Source organism: Bemisia tabaci, chromosome 6, assembly GCF_918797505.1.
Source record: "Bemisia tabaci chromosome 6, PGI_BMITA_v3".
Taxonomy (NCBI): domain Eukaryota; kingdom Metazoa; phylum Arthropoda; class Insecta; order Hemiptera; family Aleyrodidae; genus Bemisia; species Bemisia tabaci.
This window is the reverse complement of record NC_092798.1, coordinates 48,970,752-48,994,730: the sequence shown is the minus strand read 5'-3', so window position 1 is coordinate 48,994,730 and position 23,979 is coordinate 48,970,752. Positions and strand designations below refer to the sequence as shown.

Genomic DNA, 23,979 nt, shown 5'->3' with positions numbered 1-23,979 from the left:
ACCAATGAAACCGCTTTCAGAACTTCTAAGTCTTGTAAAAATGGAGTTATAAGCGTTTAAAGTTTCTAAATTTTGTCCGAGCTCTCCTATCGACTCGATCCACTGTGCGACGTTGTCCTCAGGTCGGGAGTGGTGGAGGGGTCCGGGATCCCGCTCGGGAACCGGGACTCGGGACTGGGAGCCGGATGAGCCGACTAGGCCCGGAGACGATCTTCATCTGTCGGCCAACTGACGAAATACGGACGTGTCACGACGGTCCTGGCCGCCACCGCACGACCGCAGCCACCAGACTGCCGCCGCACAGTGCGCGTTGTTCGACATCGTCCCGCGAAAATTTCCTCCCTCGACTAGAGTCCCTTTATACTGGGAGTCAAGACAAAACCCCCTCATGGAGTCACAAACGGGAATAAAGATTACAGAAATTGAACGTTTTTTGTAATCTTTGATCGGCCCATTCTCAAATTCCTTTCTCCGTTCCTTCTCTCATTCCGTTTGTTCCTTGCCGAACCCGTAATTCCCTGGTCCATCCCAGAATATAATCTTTGCAATCGGTGAAAATGTAATCTTTATTCCCGTTTGTGACACAGTGAAGGCCTAAAATACGGGAACCAATCAGAAATGGATTCACATTGTCTTGACTCTCAGTATAAAGGGACTCTACCCTCGACCAGCGGATTTTCAATCGCCAACGACCAATACCGACCATATCGAGGCTAAAATACCAATTCTGTGTCTCAAAGTTCGTGCGTCACGAAACGCAAGTACTTACGATAATGAAGGGGGATTCGAGGGTAGTGACTCTAGGGTCGAACCCGCATGCATGCCGCGCCAATCCATACGCCCAAAGCTTTATCAACATGCATGGCAAACATACTGATCCTGTCGTCAGTGCTGCGTGCAGTGTTTATTCATAATTTGACGTATTTCTGCCGGACAGCACTATGTGCATTAAGACATGAGCCCTGAGACTCATAAGAATAAATGCATAAGAGGGCTCACGTCATGACGCACATAGTTTCTTTTGACAAAAATACGCCCAATTGTTCCCAAAACTTTCGATTTACAGTGAAGAAGTCTGATTTTTGGGGATTAAAAAATAGGCTTTTTTTTCTCACATCTTCTTCTATCTAAGTGTTCAGGGGGAGCTAAATGTCAGGGTTGCCACAAAATTTAGAGAATGAAATTCCCTGAAATTTTCCTGACACATTTGATTGAAATTTCCTGACAAATAAGGATATGCTATACTCGTATGGACGTAATTATGCTAAAACGAACTATGTGCATAGGGTTTGCCAAAGGGGTAGAACACCCTGCTCATCGATCCATTTCCATAGGTTTAAAGGCAGATCAATTGATACATCGCAAAGCACGCCACGCCACTGCTTAGCATGACAGTATAGCTCGCAGAATTTTCTTTCGCCTCCAGAATACTCCGTAAGGAGACTTTCTTCGAAAGCGAATCTTCCCGTTGTCACCTCCTCCCTGCCACCCCCGCTCCACCCCGCGAATGAAAATAAGCCGGTAACGTCATGAGTCATCGGTGAGGACCTCGACCGCCCCCGCCGTCGCACGGTGGATCGAGTCAATCAGAGAGGCCGGACATGAAATTGTTGGCTAAAACTGCAAATTTTGATGTTTATTTCGTCATACTTTAATTATCAAGGGGTGACTATGGGAAAAAATTTAACGAGAAAACCATTGGAGCCACTTTTAGAACCTCAGAATTTGGTATAAGCGGAGTGATAACAGAGTTGCCACAGAATTAAGAAGATGAAATTCCCTGATATTTCCCTGACACATTTTGGTGAAATGCCCTGACAGTTGAAGATATGCCAGATGGTGAAAACGACATAATTACCGATAGTTTTCAGGCGAATTGGTTGTTCGAAACGTCAAACCTTTCATAGAAAGCAAAAAAAAGGTGGCTTGAGGATTTTCCCCCGACAAATCCGTCATTTTCCCTGCGACATTTCCAGGTTTTCCCTGACACTTAAAAATTCCCTGACATCAGGGTGTCTATTAAAAGAGGCTGGCCAAAAATCAGTACTTTTACAGTACTTTTTCAGTACCTCACCAAAAGAAAAATCCAGTACCTACTTTCTCAGTACCTCGATTCGACGAAATTCGAAAAATGTCGAAAATTTTGCAACAATAATGAAAAAAATTCCGGACTTTCTTTTGGCATTTCCACACTTCATCAGTGCTTCTGGACCGCCCTTAAAAAACCAGCACTACTTCCGCACTTTCCGGACTTGTAGACACCCTGGACATTGCCCAGTTTTCCCTGACTGTGGCAACCCAACCCTGTTATAAGCTTTAAAAGTTTCCAACTTTTGTCCGAGCTCTCCTATTGACTGGATCCACTGCGCGTCGCGGCGAACGGATCGGAACAAAGTCACCCTTGGGCCTTGGCCCTCCCGGAGTCGCGGAGCATGACTCGAGTCCCGACGGAGGGGTCCAACCCGAGCCGAGTTACCCGCTGAAATCAGGCTCTAAAAATAAAGCCCATCGCCCGGGCCCATTACCTCTACCAATCAAGCGGATCCCCCTTCGGCCAGCACCTTCCAGCTCGAGCTTTACGACCGGCTCCTACACCTACCCCTCCGCGACGAGCCAAGCCGCAGACGAAACGTCCTCACGCCCCCGCTCGTGTCAAAGAAAGAGGGCCCGGGCAGTGATCCGAGAATAAATCCCCAGCCGGGAAGAAAAAAATCCCTAAATCCCCCGATATGCTCAAATATCCCCCAAAAATCTCTATATCTTGCAAAAAACCACAGACGAAACGTCCTCACGCCCCCGCTCGTGTTAAAGAAAGAGGGCCCGGGCAGTGACCCGATAATAAATCCCCAGCCGGGAAGAAAAAAAATCCCTAGATTTTGATAAAAATCCCTAAATCCCCAGATTTGCTCAAATATCCCCCAAAAATCCCTAGATCTTGCAAAAAACCGCCATTTTTCTCGCATGATTATCACGTCATTCGATATCGTCACCTTCCAGGCAAAGTATCACAAGCGCCATGCGACGTTTAAAAATTTCCGCCGCCATTTTATTTTTTTACAGAGAAATTGTTCAACGAAGCTGTCCGAAAATTTCACTGAATTTTCTTTGTGCTGCCGATAAAATTTAGTGAAATTTCCAAACAGATTCAACCAACAATTTCTCAGTAAAGAAATAAAATGGCGGCGGAAATTTTTAAACGTCGCATGGCGCTTGTGATACTTTGCCTGGAAGGTGACGATATGTCGACTTGCGATATTTGAATTTTGCCGCTCTTTGAAGGCACGGGGCGATTTACAAAAATGCCGATCGAAAATAGTTTTCGGGCAAAATTTCTTGTTCGAAATCTCCAAAGAGTACTAGAGTCGTAATGTAAATGGGAGAGCTGGCGCTCGACGAGTTCGGGTCACTATTTCGATACATGTTCGATACAAAATGGCGGTGTGGAATACGTGGTGATTCCTATCTTCTTTGTTTACATCGGATGACCGGGTTAGAGTACCTGTATAGCGAGAGTATGGACAGATGTGAAACTCCGAAAATCCATTAGGCCTTCACCGATGCTTCTGCGAATAAAGTTAGGGCCCAGAAATGCAGCCAACCTATGAATTTCAATTATCCAGAACGATTTACTAATACTATTGTTCCGAACCGTCGTTTATTAAGCACGTGTTTGACTCAGTTTTTGCATAAATTTACTCAATTTCACGGAAGAACGCTCATTTCTGTACATTCTTTGCCATCATGGTTAGAATTGGAATCTGCAGACTGGCAGTGCAATTTGGTGCGTTAGAAGTTGCTTAGAAGGGTGGCTGCACTTTTGGGCCCTAAGCCCTCCATGAAGCGATCTGTCCATACTCTCGCTATACAGGTACTCTAGACCGGGTACCCGTGTACCGCAAACAATCGATTATGTATCGAAAAAGTGACCCGGCGTCACACAGGAGTCTCGGAATTCGGGACCTGGAAAATGCTTAAAGGTGGCGCCAGCTCACCCGCTTACATTACGACTCTATGTACTCTACGAAAATCTCAGACCCATTCTAGAAATCAAATGAAGGTTATTTAAAAAATGTTCCCTGACTTTTGAAAATTCCCTGACATTTCCCGGTTTTCCCTGACTGTGGCAAACCTGTACAGCGTTTTTACTCTGGACGGTACGATGAGGCCACGAATTTTCCGCTCATTCGGAGATCGGAAAGGGTGCGCATTCCGTGCGGTGACAAGCATCAGGGATCGCCTTCAGGGCGTCCAAGTTGGTGCACAAGTGCGCATTCCTTCGGCCTTCTTGGTCTAATCACAGTCTCACACTCGAGTGCTTCTCTGCCGTGCTAAGGAAGAACACCGTATGAGCCATCAGACGCTGCCAAATTTCCTTCTATAAAAACTGAATTTACTGGGAAAATTGTGACTATTTTTTCCCCCGAAAATTTCAGACAATTTCGTACGCAATTTAATCTAAAACATCTGAAAATTTCAAAGGAAAATGCGCATGAGTGTCGTCAAAAATACATGTTTTATCCGGGGCAATTTGGCAACTCTCGAATGTTCATACGGCGTTTTTCCCTTAGCACGGGAGTCCTGGTCCGGCTCCTCGGAGAGCTTCGTTCCTTGAAAGGTTTTTGTAACGACTGACGACACTTGCCTCGGCTCGGGTCCTCCACATTGTTCCCATCACGTCTCATTTTCGCAGGACGACCGCGCAGCGCGCACCACTTGAGACTTGACACGCATTATTATTGAAATTCGCGATTGGATCCACCGACGAATCTTCCAACCCGCTTCCCGAGAGGTAATTGGACTCAGCTTCGCGGAGAGGAATCCGATGCCAGGTTCTACCGTGCTAAGGAAAAACACCGTAACAGCCATCGGCCGTTGCCAAATTTCCTGCGACCGATCACGAATTTTCCAGAAAATTTGTGGATATTTCTCCTCCGATTTTTCAGAGGATTCAATTCGTAATTTGATCTAAAAGTTCTGAAAATTCCGAGAAAAAATATTCACAACTATCTGCGGAAACGAATATTTGCAAAGAATGGATTTGGCAACATTCGGGCGATGCCAAATTTCCTGCAACCGATCACGAATTTTCAAGAAAATGTGTGAATATTTCTCCTCCGATTTTTCAGAGGATTTCCTTCGTAATTTGATCTAAGAGTTCTGAAAATTCCGAGAAAAAATATTCACAGCTCTCTGCGAAAATAAATATTTGCAAAGAATAAATTGAGCAACATTCGAATGCTTAAACAGCGCTTTTACTTAGGACGGCGGTGTACTTGAATCAAGGAGATGACATTCCGAGTTGGTTTGTAGAAAATTCCTGCATGCACGAAGGGCCCATCTAGGACAGACCCTCGAAATGCGGAGAGCGGGAACATTTTTTAGGATCAAAAGTCTATATTCAAAGGAGAACGGAAGAAAAAGGTCATCCCTCCTGAAATTAGTGGGTGGAAATCCGACGGCCGACGCACAGTGGAGCTTGGAGCAAGTCAATGGCAAAGTCCGGACGTAATGTGAAAATTTTAAGAGTTTAAATAATCGTTAATACGAAACATGGACGTTCCAAAGTGGTTGTATTTCGTTTCTTGTCAAATTTCCTTAAAAAACCACCCCGTAAACTTTAAAATAACCTCCTCATTTGTTTTGAAACATCGACAGTGGTTCGATGTATCGTTTTGTTCAAAACAATAGAACATACCTCAAACAAATATTTTAGGATTTAATTTGGAAAAGCTGAAAATGAGAAATTCCTAACAATTCCACTTTTCATTGCCATTTGGTACTCGAGAGAGTAAAAATTCGATCACATAAGACCCTAATTTCTAAATTGACTTTTGAGGCTGTGGTTACATATTGAACCAATCGATATCAATATAATCTCACCTGTGTGATCTGTCGAATACGATCTATAAAAACCATCAGGTGAACGTGCCGGTGGGGGAGGGACACATGTGTTGGGCACATTTTTTGTAAAAGCCGTGTCAACACTAACAAAAGTTCAGTTCCGTAAACCCATCCCTGTTTGGACAAGGCCTTCCATTTATAAAAAGGAACGAAAAAATTATGAAAGAACAAACATAAATGTGGTTAAAAATTTTAACTTCCACCGCCGCGCCGACCGCACTGTGTTGGCGCAATGCGTGAGGTATTCATGCAGTCTTGTAGGCGCCATGCGTTTCACGCCGCGCGCCGACCGCTGCAGCTGATCAAGTGATAGTGACCACACTGTTTGGCGCAATGCGTGAAGTATTCATGTAGTCTTGTAGGCGCTATGCGTTTCAAGCCGACTGCTGCTGATCGCAGTGTGTTTGACGCAATGCGTGAAGTATTCATGTAGTCTTGTAGGCGCTATGCGTTTCAAGCCGACTGCTACTGACCGCAGTGTGTTTGACGCAATGCGTGAAGTATTCATGCAGTCTTGTAGGCGCTATGTGTTTCATGCCGACCGCCGCGCTGCTCCGTTCCAGGTCAAATTGCGTGTTTGGTTTCTCCCTTAACTCGACTAATTAAAAGTGTTGTCTCTTGTATCACCGAAAGACGACAAAATTAGAAATTACTATACTTTCACTCTCAGGAAATGAAATATTTTGTCGACTTTTCTAGTTTGTAATTTATTTTCTGAATCCGATGTTTTCACTTATTTTTTGATACCTACATTCAAAGAGATTGCAAAATTTGCCGTCCCCTAAATTTTGCCGCCATGGGCCGCGGCCCACGTGGCCACCCCCTTAATCCGGCCGTGACAGGTGTAGTCAAAAGTTTCTGGTCCGACTTCTCCAAACGAATCGCTCCATTGTACGACGGGTGGGCGCGTGAAAAGGTGAGAACCTTGGAGGATTCTGCGCACCTGGTGTGGAGTTTTCCTATTTCACAAGGTTATAGATGTGAAAAAAGAGACGAAAGTCATTCTGAATTTAAAAATTCCTTGACTAGGTCAAGCATTGGACAAAAATTTCCCGACATTCCCTGACTTTACTTAGCAGTTTTTGGCCATAAAAATGCACTTCGGGAGAAAAGAAAGTGACACTGCAGACGTATCGTCGTTCTTAGCACGAAGGAACGTAAGTTCATACCAAAATTGCAAAATTGACTCAAACAATTTTTTACAAGAATGTACCGGGGTCATTTTTTGTCCGTATTATGTCTGATTTTTTAATGGGATTAGAGTAAAAATCAGTGAAGTTTCCAGTCAAAAATGCCTACGATTCTCCTGGTAAAAATACTAATTGCGAGGGGACATTTGACAGCATCGGAATATAGTTAGTTACGTTCTTGCGTGAAATGGACAACGATATTATTGGCGACTGGTAACGTTGCTTGACAAGGATCGACGGAACACCTGAAGGTAGAGTAGTTAGAACCTAAATTCTTAGCGAAAAGTATTATCAAGAGCATCATTAAGAAGGAGAAGTTTCATAGAGCTCGCGAATTTGACGTTCCGCTTCGTTAAAGTGATATGAGACACGCCTCGAAGTATTCTGCCGCGCTAAGGAAAAACGCCGTATGAACCTCCAGGCGTTGCCAAATTTCCTTTGATGTAAGACAAGAATTCCCTGGTAAACTTCTGAAGATTTTTCTTTCAATTTTTCAGAGAATTTTGCTCGTATATTGTTCGAAAGTTCCAGAAAATTTCAAGGAAAAATATTCATAACATTCCATTAACGTAAACATTTTATCGAAGGAAATCTGGCAACTCTCGAATGTTCATTCGGCGTTCTTCCTTAACACGGCAGCATTAATCAGTTACAATGCTCTTAGCAGTTCCTTCGAGGACCCAAAATTCATAGCAACAGCATTTATAAGCTATATCGGGACCCTCCATCACGCAGCCCCGCGCCTAGCTTGTCTATCTTACTACCGAGACCTGTCCACAGATTTAAGGTACGTACAACTAAAATTGATAAGAGGCACGCAGAACTCAAAGCGAATGTTGCATCCGCGGTTGAGCATGATACAGAATTCCAAATTCGCGGATAAGTAATTCGCAAAAGCCGGATGCAAATAATGCATCGCTAAGTATTCGCGGAAAAGTCAATTCAAGAGTGAGGTTTGTGAATGTCTGGATGTTCGCGAATATTTTAACGGAGTTATTCGCGAGTGCCGAAGGTTCGCGGATACAAGGGTCTTTCCATACGTCCTGTACGTCATCCTTGGTTCATTTGCGCGAATATTCCTTTGCTCTGCATCGCGGTTGATCGAGTTACCTACTCTGCCGTGCTAAGGAAAAACGCCGTATGAACCTTCAGGCGTTGCCAAATTTCCTTTGATAAAACACGAATTTCCTGGTAAATTTATGAATATTTTCCTCCCAATTTCTGAGATAATTTTGTTTGCAAATTCACCTAATGGTTCTGAAAATTTAAAGGAAAAATATTCACAACTTTGCTCAAAAATAAGCATTTTATCGAAGTAAATTTGGCAACTCTCGAATGTTCATACGGCGTTCTTCCTTAGCACGGCAGTACGAAATATCGGTCGCGGAGTTCCGAAGTCGCGAGAGACGAATCCGCGGATAAGTTCCAAGATTTTTCTGACTCTTTTATTGGTCCTTACTTACGACTCTCCCAAATTTTTTTTTGGTCAACAGCATGTAAGGCCACTGCTCAAGTAGTTGCCTATAACAAGGAGAGCACTAAAAAATATCAACCTTGGGGAAATAAATCTCGATTACTGAACCCAATTAAATTATGTGTTCAACGTTGATTTTCTAGACAATTAACGTTGCATACGGACAGAAACTGCTTCTCAGAGGAGCTGGGTCTGCCGATTCAGGATAAATAGGTGATTTCTTCACGACATTAGCAGATCCAAGAGAGAGGGGGAGGGGGCATAAGTCTCCCCCCCCCCCCTTCATTTGCCCGGAAAAAGGAGGGAGAATAGGGAAGAGAGAAAGAAGAAAGATTATATTTTACTTATGACAAAATTTACTCAAACTGCATATTGAATGCTTTAAAATTCGAAAATTTTTCAGGGGAAGCCCCCCTTGACCCCTCTTTCTCCCCCTCATTCAAGGTGTCTGAACCTCCCTGAGCTTCACAGTCAAATTGAAGCTAAGTACGCGTCTTCATTCTCTCTTGGTACGACATGAAATCTCCGTGAAAAATACAACCCTCAAAAGTGAACAGCAGATCATTTTGTGGAGCCTCTCTTTGAGACTTTCAAAGAAAATTAAAAATTGACATATTGAGAGATGCCTCATAGCCTGGAAGCCTAAACGCATGTTTCAAGATTAAAAGTTGATTTCTGACATTCTCTCACTCAGTGGGATTTCTACTTTGAGATCATCATCATCTATTTCAGGTTTCAACATCTCAAGGATTCAAAAAATGTCATGTGAAATGTACACAGATGACACTCCGAGATTAGCGAAAAAAGGGGGCACACTTTGTGGATACATTGAAAATCTCAAGATTCCTTGTCAAAGAAATAATTTATCTATCGCTCGCATGCAATCGTCCTCAATTTCCTGAGAGTGATTACTGTCAATTGAACAGTGTTCTCCTCATGAACTTATTTCAGTGCCTAAAGGGTAGTTTCAGATTCAATCAATGAGCTTAAGGTGATTAGTCAAGGTTTTTGACGACGGTCAAACTGGCATGCGATATATTGCACACCATTCCAATCACGCCAGAAACCGTGAAGAATCACCTGAATGTGGCATGGAATATTTTGACTCCTCTACTTAATGTTCAAAAAAACAAGAAACGGTGCGGATTGTGAGTGCGCTTTGTCAGCTTCGAATAGGAGTGGATTATCAGTCACACGTGCAGCGCAACAAAAAAGAATTGGTCAATATCTTCAGCATTGCGGTGATCGGCACGGGAAAAGCCAGTATGAAAAAATAGAAGATGTAACTTACTATTGAAGAAGATAAATTTCCTTGTTGATCCTAGTCTCTTGATGGGTGATTTAATGTTCGAAGCGGGTGAGTTGCAGTCATCCTCATCCATTGCGACGGATGCAGCGAAGTGTCACAAACTATCTTAAAGATACCTTTCACAGGAATGACATCAACACATGCACAATTGCAAAAACACACACGGGATTATCGCGTTGCGAAGGAATTCATTGCGGGATAAATTTTAATGGATGTAAAATGTTAGCAACGAGAAGAGAAGCACCGCACGAAACTGAGAGGGGGTGCATTGGAAAACATCGAACCACAGCACATTAATTCTTCACTTTGATGAGTCAACAAGACGGTGAACTGATTGCTTAAGCGAGGAAAAGAGTCGCGATGGAAAGTAATACTTTAAACACCGAGATAAACAGATAAAAGAAGATAAAAATAGAGTAAATAAAGACGACAGGAGAGAAACGAAACGACCACTTTGCGGCCAAACAGAAAAACAGTAAACTGATGACACCCCGAAGATGCAACACTAACCGGCAGGTGTGTCAACGTTGTCGTAAAGCGGCGGGAAATTCAAATTCAGTTTCTAACACAGACATGACTCTAGGGAAGAAGGGGTAATCATTCATCTTTTCCTCCCGAAATAAAGCAACCTCAGTTCCTAGATTTTTGCAACAACAGAAAATTGGACTTAAAGCTGATTTTAGTAGAATTGGTATCTGGCAGGGTTCTTCATGTATCAACTGCAAAAAGCAATTTTAATTGGAGAGTGATTGGAGTGAATTGGATTTAAGAGTGATGGAGGAATAGAAAATTCAATAGGAACTCCAGCCAAAATTTTCCTTTGTAGAATTCTTGCAGCCATTGTAGGGTATCAGATTACAGTTCATTGTTCTTCCATGATGAAGCAATTGCAGGAGAGGTCAGTAAAATTTTTACGTTTTATGTTTACGCAGTCTGCAACAATAATTGTCACTGATTTCAATCTCGAAATAATCACAATTTTAAAAGCTGATGTGGCAAAAAAATGGTACTGCAGGTTGATAAATTTCGAAGGAAAATAGGTAATGATCACCTCCTGTACTGATCTGAAATTCATAATAGGATTGGATGAAAATTTGGTTCATGATCCTTCATTCATTCAAGGAACTGTCGAATCCTTGAGGAGATTAGGTGCACTTCACCTCCATTCACGAAAATGAATACGCAGGTAATGAGAAATTAAAACTAGCAATTTAAGATTACTTAAAACAATAATATGTATATTTTCTGGACTTAAAGAATATATAGCGTTTTTACTTGATATCACAATGTCAATGACAGAATAAGTTGGTACTCAAAATTTATGATAAAGGTGCTGAGAGAAGGAATTTCCAGATGAACAAAAAAACGCTCGACCCAAAATTGGCCACACTGTAATATGAGATCAGAACAACAAATAGAATTACGATCACTGAGTGCTTAGATGTTGTCAAGATGCTGAATTTAAACACTCGCGTTAAGAGAGATTCTAAAGCTGACATGATTGATGTTGAATTTCAGGCATCTGGTCAATTATTTCAGAAAAAAACAAATGACAGTCTCTAAGTACAGGGCTTTGATAATGGGTGACTAGACAAGGTCTGGACTAGAGGAAAACGTCACAAGTTTCCTCTTTAAAATCTTGAGTAGAATACGATTCACATAACGGGAAGTTCTGAAACCAACTTTTGAACAAGATATAAGCAAGTATTTTTAACCTTGCAAGTCTTGTTAATGGGTTGATTTCTAGACCTTCTGATGTGTGGTTCGTTTGCCTCGTGAAACTTTGAAAAGAAAACACATTACGAAGTGCTTTAACTCAAACCTTGTCTAGTGACCCATTGTTGCATTTATAAAGACGTTTTCCCATTTTGAGTACATATTTTCTTTCTTCTTAGAACACATTTCCATTTTTTACAGGATCAGACATACCTATGAGAAGAAAATTGGTTTGGTAATAATAAAATCATACATCTAGAACATAAAAAGAGCACTAGACTTAAACTGTATTCAAGGATGCGAGGCAAGTAGTTGATTTAAATTTCTATTCTACATTGAAAGTTGTCTCATACTTCTGACAAGTGACACTCATTTTGCAGTACTGATTCCCCTACCAAATCACATCCTCAACAGTTGAACTAGATTTCAAGCTTACATTTTAAACAAAAACAAAAAGGAAGAAAAAAGAATTAAAAAGAAATTGAAATTGAAGAAGGCTACAAGTATTAAAATCGGTTGATCTTTCACAGACTTTTGATATTAATACTTTCAGATTATTTTTCAAAACGAAGGCGTTCTTACAAAAACAGTAATCCACTTTATCTTATTACCAATATTAAATCTTTCAGAAAATTTAATTTCAAACAAACAAAATAGAATGCATTTTTCAATGTCTCATCTTAAGATTTTTATTTATCAGCAAAATAGGAAGACATATTTGCCAAAATCGTCCGCAAAATTAATTTGATACAAGAAAAATTGATTGAATATTCGACTAAATAAATGTTCACTATTAAAAAGTTAACTGCAACAGAAATGAGTAAAGCGTTGCAAAAGTATCGGGCACATTTTGTAGCAATAGACTTGGAGTTTGGTCTTCGATCCTGAGAAAATTCACAAAAACTTAAAATATCAACAAATAAAAACAATGCTGCCAGATATAACACAATGGTGTTTCTATGTATTTATGGAGTTTATGGCTGAGGCAGGCAATATACTTAAGCATTGTTAGAGGGCAGAGATTTCCTCTAATGATGCAATATTTTAGGCAAAAAATACAGTACTGCTGCCTGAAAATTACAAGAAAAGTAATGAAAATTTATCTTTCAAACATGATATTCAAATCAATGTCGAATTTTAGTACATTTGATTTCCTTGTTGCGAATCCATTTCCAGTGTACCAAGAGGAGGTGGGGAAGATAGATAATCATTAGCGGATAAATAAGTCTTAATATTAGCCTACTTTCAGCCTCATCTCATAAAACTTTCATGTACCTACAAAACAATGCAAGCAAGCCAAAAGCTCAGAAATCAACATGACAAATGATGGTATGTGATGCAGCTGTCAACTTCTGACTTCAAATAACACTTTTAAATCTACTATCTTGATCAACATATTAGGTACAGATGTATTTTCGTAAAAAGATCATGGCGTTGAATGATCCTATTCAGACCTTGTATTTGGATTCTTCAATCAGAAATCTGGGTAACATGTATTTCAGATTATTGAGGCAGGATTGACGATAAAATATTTGAGAATCTAAACGAGGAAGACTGATGACAAAGAAATTGAATGTTTGACTTGAGAATTAAGTCATGATTTAATTTTCAAGTCAAAACACTCGTTTCCTTCCAAATCTAGACTGTCTGGCGAATCCTCAGGATCTACAGCCTCTCCATCGAAGAAGAGTTTGAACTCTCCCTGCTTCAAATTTAGTTCTTCGCCCACTTTCACGATGAGAATCATCATTTTATCCGTTTTCTTTATTTTAATGATGAGAGGCTCTCGAATGTCTTTCCGGATTATTTTTATTGGAATTGAGTCAGCAGATTCCTCATGGAAGACAGGAGCTGTATTGGAGCCATTAGTGACAGGAACATCTGAGGTCTCTTCGTTTAGTATGCCTCCATCTGAAATCAAACACAGACATGGAAATTAATGAGCACGATAGCTAAGAGTCCGATAAATCATGCTATAACAAGGCCCATGCGGCTGCAAAAATGAAAAAATCATGTACTCTTTGATGGACAGGGTTCCCACAGAATTCGGAAAATTAAATCCCCTGTCACATTTCTGTAAAATTCCGTGACTATTTAAGATATGCGAGATGGTTAAAAATTTCTTTGAAATAGTTTCCACGCAAAATATGTTGTTTGAACCCTCCAACCCATCCTAGTGACTGAACAATTTTTCCCTGGCACTTTCCCTATTTTCTTTGACAATTCCCTGTTTTCCGGTAATCCCTGACTATGGTAACCTTGCTCAGTCATTTGGTGTATCTTTACATGAAAAATGAAATGAGGTGCGTCGATATCAAACTGACATATAAGTATCTTGTGAGGGTACATTTTAAGGTTTTTTCATCAGAGGAGTCTTGCATTTCTATTACTAGAAAATCTTGGAAAAAAAAATGCGCGTTTCTTCAACTTCTGACAGGATCTCTCCTCTGTTACTTAAACATTCATTAACTGGAAAACTCCAAGCCAGAGGAAAATAAAAGAAGACTTGAACCGTGGAAACTTTAAAAATTTCAAAACTTCACATGGGTATGACTTTGTAATAAAATGCAAAGATGTAGAAAGTTCTTGGCCTTCCAATTTTAAAGACATTGCCCTTCTCAAAAATGTTGGACTGATGACATTTTCCCTGCTTCATGCACCTACAAATTGCTACAGTTAAACAAAAAAAAAACCACATACAATTTTCATCTCAATTTGCCGAAAATACAAATTTTATACACTGATACGCATGATCCTCCCATACTTAAAACTCATTATCGGAGCCTCCTAATTGTCACCTGCAACCAACCACTTTACCCAGCAGTTACGTGGTTGGGAAGTTCTTGCACTCCTACAAAAAATGTACCAATTTTAAGTAATAACATGTTTGATGTTTGAACGATTGGGAGTCCATTCACACTTCAAATTACGTTTGAGAACAAGTTGCGATTAAATCTGTTAAACTCTGCTTTGATGTTGAAAACACTAAATACTAACTTTGTTTTCCTTACCTAGAATATCAGAGATTTTTAGATTCAAGCTATCTGGAGTATCATCTGGTTTCAAAATTTTTTGATCAAGACACAACTGTATTCTAGATTCTGGTACATTTTCCTCCTTGGCAAAATGTTCAAAAATTACAGGAATTTTTTGGAACTGAAAAAGGAAATAATTAAATAGATGAGTAAAATTGAAGCATACATCAATGGCCAAAGCATCAAACCACGTTACCTTTGTTTACGACGTTGCAGAAATCCTATCATACCTTATTTTTTCTTTGGAAAGCTAATCAACATAATTTTTTTAAAACTTCCTTGATTTTTCTTCTCTGTTCCCAGATTATTTTGTACGCATTTCAAACTGTAAAGTTGGCTTTTTCTCTCCGCAAAAAAAAAAAAAAAAAAAAAAAAAAAAAAATAGTGGCTGTAATTTTGAAACACCACAATTGAGATACATACTTTTCCACCTTGACCATTGGTATGAGGGATTAAAAGGGCACAACGGGTCACTTTATCAAACTTTCAGAGAATACTGAGGAACTTTAATTCATTTTTTTTTGTATGATAAATTTTTTGAGCTATAATTTGAATTATAGCTTGGGACCAGTATGATCAAAACTGGATATTTCAAAAGTCAAAGTCTATATTATTATGCGGACTTTCTGGAAGAAAAAATGGATTTGATCCCTTTCCCTCCCAACGTTCATTCTTCATTAAAAATCCTACTAGAATTTGCGCTCTTTTAATTCTAACACTTTAATGGCATGTTGCGTGTATACAACCCTCCAAGTTCTTTTCCTTGTGGAGACAAAGTTTTTTGTCTATATCTTTCCCTCTTATAGATTCTGTCTATCGTTTTGTAGTTCCTAAGTTCCGAAAAGTTTGAATCAGTCACTTCATCTTTCTTTATGCTTTTGCAATATTACTGAATTTTATCCATACATTTAAAGGGTTAAAGAATTTAGACCTTGGAGGAATTCTTCAAAAATTGAAGTTTTTTTCTTCTTTTTTTTTTAAATTTAAGTCCACAGATTTTAACTGAAACAAATTTGATGAAAATATGTCGATTCTGTATCAGATTTTCCAAGTTTATGATTAAATCTTATGACCCTGACAAGCAACAACCATACTTCACTTAGCTATTTTTTGTAATGAAGAAAAGAGGCTGTTTGTCTCACCTTCCTAACAGGAATTTTATCTAATTTCTTGAACCTCCAATAAACTTTAACTTCAATGATAGGATTTGCATCTTCTTGAGTGTCTTTTTCATGAGACAGATTCTACAAAAAACAGGAGGTAAAACGATTAAGATCATGACATTTTGATATACAAATTTCAATTATTTCTTTCAGTGCCCTTGATGGACTTTTAATAAGAGAAAGTAATGATTCTTTCAATTTGGCAACTCTCAACATGTTAATTTTAAATGAGGCTAACTGCCAAAAATCAATTGTTTTACATTGATATAAAACTGATGAAAACCCAGTCCCGTTTTTACAATGATCGGTAATGAGTGGCATATCAATAACACTCAGCAGCTAGGACCAATATCGATTTGCAATATTACTGACTTCTTGTCACTCTTTATTTTTCCTTCGGGAAACTACAAGACGTAATTTCCTGAAAACTTCCTTGATATTTTTTTCTCTATTAACAGAATAATCTGTATAAATTTCAAGCTATAATGTTTACTTGTTCCTCTTCAAAAAAATATAATAAAAACAAATTTTTTTACATACTGCAATGGAGATACGTAGTTTTGCATGTAAGCCATCGATAAGTAAAGTATATTCTGTGAAAACTTTAAACTATGTTGTTGGTTTGGTCTTCTCTTTAAAAATTAAGAAGGAGCAAATATTTTTAAGCACCGCAAACGATTGATTGATTATTTGATGCTTTGCCTTTGAATATTAGGAGACAATTAGAACGGGTGTAATAGCAGGGATATTTACGATGCTTTTGGACTTCTTTATCATAAAGACTTTCCATCGTATGAATGAATTTTTGAATGAAAATTACCATCAACCTTCTTAAAAGTAACATTAGTTAATTTCACTGTCAACTATTATACCACCTTGTCATAATTACAGATTACTCATTGTTGTTCTTTCTTTCTTTTTCTTTTTTTCTATTTATTTATGTAATCTTCCAACATCTGGAATTATATACATTGTTCCTAATATAAATTAACAAGGAGAGGCAAACAATCGGGTAGTTTGACAGGTTCTCAACTTAATAACCGTACATTGAAAATGTACTAGTTGTACATTAAAAATATACTAGCTGGTTGTTCTTCTACTGTCAAATAAAGAAAGAAAAAATTATGAGATATGTCTAAACCTAACTACGAAAGGATTTCTGTGCAAATCGACCGATTAAAAATTAAATTAAAAACAAGTTACATATTTTTGCAGTTTCACCTCCGAAATGTATTGTTTCCTGATAAAAAATGGACGATGTCTACTTCTTTAAGAGTACCTAATTACACCAGTTCAAATCCTGGCACAGACAAAAAATGATAAATTACTTGGTATAAAGTTACGTAAAACACACGACAACAAGATGTTACTTATATGAGAATAAATTTTATATCAGAGTCAAAGCTTTTCGATCTTTGTAATAATTTTCAAGGCTAAGGAAGTGGCACTTCATCAAGCAAAAGAAACTACAGAACAAAATGAAGAATAGAAGGCATAGCGGAATGCGAAAAAATCTAAAGGCACTGTTAAAAGTAGAACAAGTTGTCTCTACCAATTGGACTACATTTTGCAATTAGGAACTGTAAATTCTGGCCCGGTTTAAAAACTACGTATGTGCCTTTAGTCTTCCTATGCACGTAAGTGTTTTTTCAGATGAACCAGAATTTATAGGTCCAAATTGCAAAATGCAGTCCAATTGATACCACCTGTTATCACTTACCAATTGATTGCTAGATTTTCACTTAGATTTTTTTGCACTCTGCTATGCCTTTTATTTTTCATTTCGCTCGGTAGTTTCTTATTGCTTGATGTAGTGCCACTTCCTTCGCCTCGATAACAATCACAAAGATTGAAAAGCTTCGGCTCTAATAAAAATGTATTCTCATATAACACCTTGGCGTTGTGTGTTTTACATAACATCATACTTATTCATTATTGGTGTTACAGTGATATTCATCACAATGTTAAAAAAAAAAGATCAAGGATTCAAGATGATAAAGGAAGCTGAGGGCTCCTGGAAAAATCTTCAGCTGTACTTACCAAACTATCGTCATTATCTTCAAGTAAACTAAAATCATACTCAATAATTTTCTTTTTCTTATTTGGGGATTGCTTCGTTTTAGTTTTTTTTGTTTTCTTCCTTCCTCGAGAGGGAAGGACTCGTCCTCCACTCCTTGGACGAAGTCGGCTGAGCCGAGTGTTCAAATCCACCTCATCAACCTCATCTTCATCATCTTCATCATCTCCATCATCCTCAATGAAAATCGGGGAATCTTCTACAACTGATGTGGATAGATTGGCGGCGGAATCATCTATGTTGGACTCTGTCTTGTTGGTACTTTCTAGATTTGGCTCGGATGAGTTAGTGTCATCAGTATCCAGATTAATTGACTCATTCAGGTCTCTAAAAAGTAAATAACGATTAATCAGAATAATTTGACTTGGGCAGCTCCACAGAAAGAAAGCATAAATCAAAGACCTTTAAAAAATCAGAGAAAAAAATTAAACTATTTTAAGGAAAATTGGACTGCTAGAGACAAGACTGTTACGACTTGACAAGATCAATTTTTGCGGCAAAAAATGTCCAAGAACTACGATTTCACTTCTTCTCTGAGGACTGTAACATATGGGATGAAACTTGATGCAGGGGTGCAGAATCTTCTAAGCTTCAGCGTTTTCACACGTCCGCCCGCCGGCTTTCCATATTTTGCTCATCAGTTTTCCACACAGTTTCCCACCAATTCAAAAGTGAGGACCTAGTCCCTCCTCTGTCTTTTAATTTTGGGCTTTTGACCCATAAAACTTATCCCTCCTTCGACATTTGTAAGGGCCTTTCCACATTTTCACATGCTCAGGCGGGCGCATGATTGAGCATTTTCTGAACCCCTGACTTGATGAAGAATACCATTATATTTTTAAATTTCTAAAGAATTTGGGCTCAGATGCTTGTTCATCGTCCCCAGATTATTATCAAGAGGTGTACTCACTCAGGTTCTTTGTTCTTCTTCTCAGGAGAAGGTATTTTCCTCTTTTTAGGGGTGGCTTCTAAGTGACTGCCTTTTTCTTTCAATTGGTTGACCATCGCTGAAAAAAAAAAAAGTTAAGGAACCAAATGCGTAATAGAAAGGGTGTCTCTTGTGAGAAAGATTGGCATGAGTTAAAACGTGACAACATAATTTCGGCACTCAGTGCAGGGAGGGCACTTCCTATGTATGCCCTTTTTGCGTAAATCAGGTCTATGCATCCCTCATGTTCTTCACTAACAAAATGCCATATTGACGGGCAAACTACCAGACCACAAATCTCGTCTGCAGTGTTTAAAAATCTCCGCTTCCATTTTTGAAGGAGAACAAATCTATGTTATTTTCTGAATTTTTCACCGAGTTTTCTTTGAACACGGAAGAAAAATCACGGAAGTTCTTGAGAATTGAAGTCGAGTAAGTTCCTGTTACTCAACTTCAATTCTCGAGAACTTCTGTAAAAAATAAAGTAATGCAGGATGTTGCAAACCGAGATTTGTTGTTTGGTAGAGGTGTCGTCAGCTAAGTTGATGGTTGTATACTTTCTGTTCGCAAGCGTTTTTGCATCACTACTATCCACACGAAAATATCTGACATTCACAGAAGCAAGAACGCAAGCTTAGATAAGTTTTTAAATACTTTCAAGTTTTGTAACACTTTAATTTTTAGCCACACAGCGATCACAACCACATAAAAGTCGCAAATTATGACTGATAAGTAGTTTTCTTACGATACAATCATGAGACGGATGTATTCAAGGTAGATAGTTGCAAACGTTGCTTTGTGCAGAGGCCCAAATTCGTCTTAGGTACTTGCAAACCGAAGGTAAACAACCATCATCTTAGCTGACAACACCTTTACTTAGTTTCACTCTTAAAGTATGACTTCAATCAGATAGTGATTGAGTGCAAGATGAATCATTTTGGGAGAGTGGGCTACAATGTATGGAGTAGATAAATGCGTCGCGTAGGGCTTATCCAATTATAACACATTGGCAGTGTTCAGTGTAGACCACCAGACGTACCCGTTCGCAGTTAGTCGTTGATAAGGATAAAATCAGCAGCTCATCACCTACCTTGCTTGCAGCTATTTTGATAGTCTTAGTTGCTTTTTACATACTTCAAAAATTATCACCCCCCCTCTGATAAATATAATGGTATTAATGCCAATCAAAATATGCAAGACAGCTGCTCTTACAGACGATCGCCTTAGGGTGCATTCGGACAGCGTACATTCGGACAGCGGATCAAGGGGCATGTCATGCTGCGTGACGCATTCACAGAAAAAACATGGCTGAACAAGCCCTCTACCTCTACCGAACTTTCCTCATGGAGAGGATAGCAAGGACCCTGGCAGAAGGCTCATCAAGCGGCTTGTCAAGTAGCATAACACCCCGCTCTGCCCTCGAGTGCGCCTTGACAAGGTATTATAAATTATCTGAGAAAAAAGCAGCTTTCAGTCCATCAGTCTCACTCATTTATGAACGGTATTGTTAAATACTTACAGAAAAAATTGCCAGCGATGTCTTTATATCCCTCTAAATCAGAATCTGACTCTGAGTCACTGTCTACCGCTGGCGCAGACATACTTGATGAAACGGTCACAAAAAAGAAAAGTCGAAATATTTGAAGAAAACGTCTGAAAATTCAACACGTTTGAAAATACTTGTCACAGATAAACCATTAATTATTATTATTACTGATGGAATGGGGTAACTACTAATGAAAAACTTTAGATAAGTAGGTACGATGTTTGTTTACTTCAAGTTTCGCGGGTTCTTTATTTGTTTGGAGGTTATTTTTTGACGTTTCCGGTTTGGTCCCTTCTCCGAACCGGAAACGGAAAACGTCATTGATACGTGGTTTGTTGACCTTCTTATCAATCATATCATAATATTATCATTGATACTGCCACGCCGCGATTGCTATTACACCGGTATTAGTACAAATAATATTGCTTCTGGATCTTCTGTAACTTCAGTGTGCCTTGCTTAGCTAAGTCGAGTGAGTATGGTATAATTTATTTCAACCGCATCTTTAACGCGTCTCCGTATTCTTCCTCCAAAGTCACTAGCAGTCAGGCTTCTCCAGTTTAGCTGTACTTCGAATCTATTAAATTTTTTGATACTCTGTTGTCTACGTTCATTCTAATCTCAGAATTGTTCAATTTGAGGGAAGCTTTTAGCATATTTGCAAATATTTATGGCCCTCTAGACTGCATTCTTTAACTGACAATTATGTTCACTTCCTAACCGTCACTGCTTGATCACGTAGCTCAGGGGAATTGAAATTGAGACTTTTGTCATGGTTAGCATTTCCTTGTAGAGAAGGTACACTTCAATTTTGCACAGAGCAAATGGACGTATTTCTGTCATACGGAACTAAGCGCCATGGAAAAGCATTGTGAGAATAGGACGGAATGAGCCCGACGCCTGGTTCCGTCGCCAATCTAAGCCCCCCTCTGGCGCTTAGTTCCATTTGACATAAATACTTCCAAATGTGAAATTGATTGAATTGCGTGTTGATGGCCTAAAAGTAACATCATGTATCTCCATTTGCGTTGTTTCAGACTTCGTGTTGTACTTATTTTTTCTTTTGAAAATTTGTAATGTAATGCCCAGGAAACTGCCTCTCTGTTGGCAGAAAATTCTGTTAAAATTATTTCAAGCTATACTTAATGTTAGCTTGTTTCTCTTCAAAAAAATTTAAAAGGAAGGAAAATTATGATAGACCGCAATGGAGTTTTGCGGTTTCAAAATTTGGCCATCAACTAAATGTGTTGATTAGGTTATGAGCAAAGGCAAAAAACCGAAAAGAACTATAGTCCCTGTGCACAAACTTCAACAAATTACTGCTATGGAAGAATCACGGAATTTGAAGAGCAATAAGGAATAAAAAAAGATTTGTTGAAGAAAGTGTGGCATGACAAAAACACTCAATGATGAAATTAGTGTTTTTATAATCTGCAACAAGTTCTACAGGTGAAAATACACTTATGTCTACATCATACCTGTTATTAATATTTATCTCAAGAGCAGAGAATACGATAGACAGTTGACAGGAGATGGAATTAGCATTTAATCCATTGTTTTGAAAGTGGATGACAAAAAAAAGAATTCTGTACATTTTTTCACTTTGTCAACGAAATTCAGTCTCAGGTGTTTGCTTTGAGGGGCAGGGAGGGAGGAGGATATTAAAAGCCTTTTGCCCATCATTAATGACTTCGGTTTGTTTCAGAATGATAACTGACGTACAGCTGGCTGTCTTTGCCAACGTTCTGGGAGTATCCTTGTTCCTGCTTGTAGTATTATACCACTACATCTCCGCCAACCACACCAAGAGTAGCTGAAATGCGCAGTTCTGCGGAAGAATCACCACCCAAAGCAGAACTAATCAGAAGCATGGATAAAGGTTGATTCCAATCTTCTGCAACAGCATGATCTCTGTCCAAAGCATTCTTCACTTTCTCTTCTTAAATTAACTACTTTCCTTTTTACTTAAACAAACTCTTTTAATGAGGGTAAACTTAATTTCGAATTCCTTCTTTTTACTGCATTTATCTACTTATGATCAGCATTATTGATTTCTGTACACACCCATCATTTCCAGGTGGCAGTTACTTACTCAAGTATTGAATAATGTAACTTTTGCTACTTTCTGTTAAATAATGAAATAGATATCCAATACAAATGAATGTAATTTTATTCAGTGAGTTTTTATTAATATTTGACTCCTACCTACTTAATGTTTAAAGAGTTCAGCACATAGGTACCAAGTAAATTTATGAAAGCACCTATGTATTGATGGTTAAACTGCAGAATCACGCTTTTAGTTGGAATCTCCGATCGTATTTGATTTTCTTTCAGCTGACTTAAACATGGCTCGAAATTATCTCAGATTATTATTCACACAATGCAAGGAAATCACTAAAGTTTTCAAAAAATGATGTTTAGTAGTTTTTTGTTTGGAAAATGAAGTATGATGGGAAGTCAGCAACGCCACTATCTGAAGTACAGGCTTCTGCAGTTTCATTGCCAGTACATGAAGGAATCAATGGCAAATAAGTTGTTTATGAAATTAGCCATGAAGTTGATTATTTTCTGCTGAACCTAGTCCGTTCATGTGATTCAAAGGCCCTGTGCCTGAACAATCTTGGTGAACTAATGATTCTGAATCCATGTATTTACGGTCTTGATCTTCATTTTGGATGTACTTCACTGCGGAATATCCACTGATAGAGCTCGGTAAATTATTTTTTGAGGTGGTTTTCGAGTTAGTAGATTCAATAAATTATAGAATTTTTAATGTTCCAATTGATCCTGTGCATAGGAATATTTTGCCTAAGATTAAGCTCAATAGCCACCTTCTTGCAAAGGTCAACCTTCAAAGAAAACTATTCTGAAGAGAGGCAGGTACTTTCAAAGAAAATCATACTTTGAATTTGCAAAATAATTCTAGGAGACCACTCGAGCGAACACCAAAAATATTAAAAACTGGGACAGTTTTTCCTCTTTGTCTGAGGGATGATTTCTGAATGCAGAGATGTCAATGGACTGATGGAGCTCTCTGGGTAATTTGGACGGAAATGGAAACGCACAGAGTTGGATTAAGTTTGAACTGAGAAAGACGTTTGAAATTTCATGCCTCTATAAGACTCAATTTAGGGACAGAGTTGTTTTTTATACTATGTTCACTTTCAAAATATTTTTTCTTAACTTTGAACTTGACATGAGAAAATTTACAACTAATTTAGTTCACAAATATATTTTTTCAAAAATGCAACTTGACGCATTTCTGTCCACTCTCTGTCCACCGCAAGTCAAAGTGGTTCCCAAGTGCATTGCAAAATTCTGACTTCAAAGCAGCTTTTCGTCTATGAAAATGTGCTCATTTAAAATTATTATGGCTGCAAGAAAAAAAAATTTGAATGCCGAAAAAACATGGAGTGAATATTTCAACTGTTCTATCTTGTCCGAAAAGGAACACCTTCAAACTATGCCAGTATAAGAGAATAATACGAATATTTTGAAGAAAAGAAACAGATATTTGAGAACAATATACACGGACGTACTTGTACTAAAAGGAACTAAGTGCATATGGTTTGCATGCAACAATGCACCACAATTATTTTCAGGGCAAATACGTTCATATTAACGATATATGGAGACTTTA

General features: G+C 38.7%; 3 protein-coding genes across 9 annotated transcripts in view; 1 reads left to right on the top strand and 2 right to left on the bottom strand.

Annotated features, from left to right (window-relative positions):
- Nucleotides 1–10,343, bottom strand: part of LOC109031363 (SLIT-ROBO Rho GTPase-activating protein 1) — a 70,227-nt gene extending 59,884 nt beyond the window's left edge. For 2 of the 3 annotated variants that reach the window (XM_019042829.2, XM_019042830.2), the window contains exon 1: nt 9,857–10,343. In XM_019042829.2, coding sequence (XP_018898374.2) covers nt 9,857–9,947 — 91 coding nt within the window. In that variant the 5' untranslated portion in view covers nt 9,948–10,343. The remainder of the gene's footprint in view (nt 1–9,856) is intronic. The other variant, XM_019042832.2, reaches the window with a different exon arrangement.
- A 741-nt stretch (nt 10,344–11,084) lies between these two features.
- Nucleotides 11,085–20,570, bottom strand: Rad60 (DNA repair protein Rad60). 4 transcript variants are annotated; one of them, XM_019042833.2, is made up of 6 exons: nt 20,313–20,570; nt 18,776–18,872; nt 17,829–18,192; nt 15,768–15,869; nt 14,602–14,746; nt 11,085–13,501 (listed from the first exon to the last, which is right to left on the bottom strand). In XM_019042833.2, exons 1-6 carry the CDS (start codon nt 20,392–20,394, stop codon nt 13,185–13,187), a joined length of 1,107 nt encoding a protein of 368 aa, XP_018898378.2. In that variant the 5' UTR covers nt 20,395–20,570; the 3' UTR covers nt 11,085–13,184. The 4 variants fall into 4 exon arrangements, with proteins under 4 accessions (XP_018898378.2, XP_018898379.2, XP_018898382.2 ...); XM_019042834.2 differs by lacking the exon at nt 20,313–20,570 and adding an exon at nt 19,539–19,694; XM_019042837.2 differs by lacking the exon at nt 20,313–20,570 and adding an exon at nt 19,299–19,532.
- LOC109031368 (uncharacterized) lies at nt 19,983–22,511 on the top strand. Of its 2 annotated transcripts, none has more exons than XM_072301808.1 (2): nt 19,983–20,231; nt 22,045–22,511. In XM_072301808.1, the coding sequence occupies exons 1-2, from the start codon at nt 20,098–20,100 to the stop codon at nt 22,154–22,156; spliced, it is 246 nt and encodes an 81-aa protein (XP_072157909.1). In that variant the 5' UTR covers nt 19,983–20,097; the 3' UTR covers nt 22,157–22,511. The 2 variants fall into 2 exon arrangements, 1 of the variants encoding a protein (XP_072157909.1); XR_002008795.2 differs by lacking the exon at nt 19,983–20,231 and adding an exon at nt 20,656–20,811.
- Nucleotides 22,512–23,979: the final 1,468 nt, after the last annotated feature.